Here is a 4266-nt window from a genome sequence, read left to right as displayed (position 1 = left end):
TCTGAGCAGCAGGGCCCCGGTTCAGGTCCCAAATGAGAGCCCGTGACGCTGCGCCCTCTACAGCTAAGAGGGTGAACAACAGCTCGACCTAGAGCTGGCTGCTGTGAGTCGCCGGAGACGGCGTAGGCTGCAGGGGGGCTGCCGTGAGCTACCATGAGTGGCCGGCAGCCAGTGTGAGCTGCCGTGAGCCGCCGTGAGCGGCCATCCAATGGCCGGTGAGCAACTGCCTCACCTGGGAAGAGCGCAATGATAATACTAACATGGGCCAGTGAAGCGACGTCCTCCACAACTAGATTGAAGAACCAAAGGACAGCAACTTGTCTGTTCCCCCTCCCCCAATTCCTCAATAAAAATCTTAAAATAAAAAACAGGTGAGAAGACAAGGGGAAATCCTGTAAGATATTAGTGATTAAGAGCTCTTACACCTGTGGTCGGCAGAACAATGCCCCACAGGGCCATCCGTGCCCTAATCCCATGGACCTGTGAACATGTGACGTTACATGGCAAAAGGATCGTTGCAGACGGAATAACGGTTACAGAACCTAAGGCGCAGAGATAATCCTGGGTTATCTGGGGGGCCCAACGTCATCACAGGAGCCCTCAAAAGTGGAAGAGGAAGGCGACAATGGGAAGAAGAGGCAGGAGAGTTGTGAAGTGAGGGACTGGCCAACTGCTGTTGGCTTTAGAGACAGAAGAGCGCAGGTGGGGCTGGGAGCTGGGAGTGGCCACAGCTGACAGGCAGCAAGGAACCAGAGACCTGTCCCACAGCCTCAAGGAATTGCACTCTGCCAACCTGGGTGACCAAGGACACAAACTGTCCCCCGCACCTTCATTTTCATCCGGCGAGACTGCTACCTACAGAGCTGTAAGGTGACAAACAGGTGTTGTTTTAAGCCACTGTGTGATCATTTGTCCCGGCAGCGACAGAAAAGCAGCACAGAGGCCTTTCGCACACTGCCTGTGAGCCCCCTGGAAACCGGATCTAGCAGGGCCGCAGGTACGCATTCCCCAGAGGCCAGGGATTCCATTCTCATCTGCAGCCCAGAGACACGCCCTCACATGGACACACACGCGCGGGCCAGGACGTTCACTGCATCACATTCTGCAACAAGGAAAACAGACCGAGCCTACACATCCACCATGAGGGAGCAGCACACACGTGTGGTGTGCTCAGTGAAGGCCTGTGAGCGGGTGAGGACACACAGGAGGTATGTGTGTCACCTGTAGAATCTCGGAAAAGAATGGAAGAAAAGCTGCAAAAATATAAGAATATGGTGAGACCATGGTGAGATCAGTGTACTAAAAAGTGCCATCAATTAGAAATACATATTGAATGTTAAATGGTGAAATGAGATGTGTAGCATTTACTTGGAAATTTTCCAGGAAAAAAAAATGAGGGCAGGGGAGATAAGATCAAACAGGACTGGCAAACTAACAACTGGTAACGCTGGGTAACAGTTGCACATGGGGGTTGTTTCATGATTTTGTCCACTACTTTGTATGTTTGAAATTTCCCATAACTAAAAGTTAAACTAAATCAACATGCACAGGCATTGTTCTGCTTCTACAGGAATTTTGGAAACAAACACACGCGGGAAGAAGCCACGGCGTCCTTGGAGTGGCTGGCTGGAATGCCCTCGCGGGAGGTCACGTCACCGCTGTGAACAGAGCAGGAGAGCACAGCGTGGGGACAGCTGCTCACGCTGGGGTCCCATCCTCGCCACTCAGGGGCTGTGTGATTCTGGGCAAGTCATATCACCTTCCCAACCTCAGCTTCCTCGTTTGTAAATGAGGATGAAAACACCACCTCACTGAGCGTTAACTACAAGCCTATGTATTAAGTCCCCTTGCACAGCTCCTGGCAGACTCCAGGAAGAGTTTGTCACAATGGCGTTTGCCACATTCTGTCAGCGTATGTTTAAGTGTCATCTGACTGGCCCAGGCAATGCAGGCCAGCACTGTAAGTGCAGAGGAAGGAAAGATTGTGTCACTCTGAAGCAAGGATTTGCCTAGGGCCAGGGCGGGACAGGAGAAATGGGGCAACTGTGGCAGGCAGGGCCCAGCACAGGGGCGGAGTCAGCCCCTGAACAGAAAGAGGGCAGGAACAGAGGAGGAGTTGGACCAAGTCAATCTGCAGATCTCGCCTCACTCCAATAGTTCATAAATCTCATTTTTCAGAAACTCAGAAATGCAGGTTCTTAATGCAAGATCCATCATCGCCATCTTACAGACTGATTTTCTGGAAAATGTATGTAATACTGCATGTGTCCCAGTGCACTCTGGGCAGGTGTTCACAGCGACCCTCGGGGGTCTCTCAAGTGCTGAGTCAGGGGACCCAGGTGTTTTGGTCGCCGCCCAGGCCCCCTGGGTGTGGTTGTGTCTCAGGAGAGGGTCCCGTCTGGAAGACTGGCCCCTCTTGCAGCGGCCTAACCAGAACCACAGCCGCCATCCTCCTGGACATGGACACGGGAGGAAGGTCTCAGAATGACAAAGCCCAGCGGAGCCGCAGCTCTGCCCCTTAGTTATCATGGCAGGAACTACGACATCACCCGTGCAGATGACGGGACAGCATGAGTCAGGAGCATCAGGTGAGATGCAGCTGTGCAGGGCTCTGTGAACGGCTGCTGCTGGAAAAGGGGTCCCCCCGCCCCGCGGTCGCCGGCACCTTTACCTGACAAGGTGAGGTTTCACGAGCGCCTGCTCCGGCTGCTCCGAGCCCTCCACCCGCAGAGCGTCCTCCAGCAGCTGGGCTATGACATCGCGGGCAGGCCCCTGTTCTTCTGAGCACACTGGGGTCTTCATTTCTTGCAGCAAGATCAAGTATTTACTTTCTATCTGGCAGAGCTTGGCTTCCAGGCTGGAATACTGCAGAGAAAGGGGTGGTTACCTATATCCAGCCAGAGACACAGGAAGAGCCAGTCTCAGGTACCGCGGACAAGCAACGAACGACAAGCACAAAACCACCGGGACCCGAGCCAGAGGCGAGAGATGAATGTCTGCCACAGGCCACCTGTCTGTCATGTTTCAGATGGCCTGCCGCGGGACCCCCTTCCTTCTAGGGGGTCTGGCACAGAAGAGCTGCTGGTAATAGGGCACCTAGATGCCAACACATGCATCAGTCCTGGACAGGGGTGAGGTGAGCAGCAGAAACCGGGCCACGTGCCAGTCACTGAGGTCCGGCTGGGTGCCACTTGGCACTTAGGCATGAGTAGTCAGCCCATGCGACATCAACAGCTTCTTAGGACAGTGACCCAGGACTGGCGGCAATCTGCCACCTCATCAGACAAACCAAATACACCCCTGGGAAACACGCAGGAACGAGGCGTGGGAAGATGCTTTGGGGACTGTTCAAAAGGTAGATAGGGCACACAACAACTGTGGACACAAGCGTCACCGAACTCCATTTGATGATAACTGCACTGGTTGTGATGTCTTTACACTTTGCAAAGCCCTTTGCGGCCATCACACCAACCCTGCTGGGCTCATGGGGGAGCCATTATCCTCACCACCCCATTTAAACACAAGAAACGGACTCACACAGCACAGTAGCATACATCAAAATCCAAATAACCTTAATTTGGGGACTCAGAGCCGTACTTGTTTTTTTCCCTGTACACCCCATTACATGTAGAAGGGAAGCCACACCTCCGGGCATTTCCACCTGTTCCATCAGTGAGCTGAGCACACAGTGCTGCCACCGCGTATATTTTAAGTGTATTCTGGGGCGGTGACCACATCGTTCCCAGCAGGGGTGTTGAACTGGTTTTCAAGCACGGTCATTTTTTATGTATGTATGTATTTTTATTGACTGTATTCCCTGTGCTGTACTTTACATCCCCGTGGCTGTTTTGTGACTACCAGTTTGTACTTCTTCACCCTCTGTTCATTTATTTTGTTCTTTAGATTCCAGAGTGAAATCATATGGTGTTGTCTTTGTCTGACTTATTTCACTGAACGTAATACCCTCTAGGTTTATCCATGTTGTTGCAAATCGTAAGATTTCACACTTTTAATGGCAGAGTAATACTCCACTGTATATATGTACCAAAGTTTCTTTATCCAGTAGTCTATTGATGGACACTTAGGTTGCTTCTACATCTTGGCTATTGTGAATAGCGTTGCAGTGAACATGGAGGTGCAGATAGCTTTTTGAATTAGTCAAGCACGGTCATTTTTTTTTTTTTTTTTTTTTGAGCCATCCTGCCACCTGTTGGCAGCTCAGCGGCTGCTCAGCTCGGGCTGACTCGAACCGCTGTTGCTCAGAGC

General features: G+C 51.9%; 1 protein-coding gene across 1 annotated transcript in view; it reads right to left on the bottom strand.

Moving 5' to 3' along the window:
* The window catches only part of TBC1D2B (TBC1 domain family member 2B), a 64674-nt gene that overhangs the window by 28247 nt on the left and 32161 nt on the right, over positions 1–4266 (bottom strand). The window contains exon 4 of the mRNA XM_019640003.1: positions 2672–2857. Coding sequence (XP_019495548.1) covers positions 2672–2857 — 186 coding nt within the window. The remainder of the gene's footprint in view (positions 1–2671; positions 2858–4266) is intronic.

The sequence above is a fragment of the Hipposideros armiger genome, unplaced genomic scaffold, assembly GCF_001890085.2.
Source record: "Hipposideros armiger isolate ML-2016 unplaced genomic scaffold, ASM189008v1 scaffold_48, whole genome shotgun sequence".
Classification (NCBI taxonomy): domain Eukaryota; kingdom Metazoa; phylum Chordata; class Mammalia; order Chiroptera; family Hipposideridae; genus Hipposideros; species Hipposideros armiger.
This window is presented reverse-complemented; position numbering and strand designations above follow the sequence as displayed.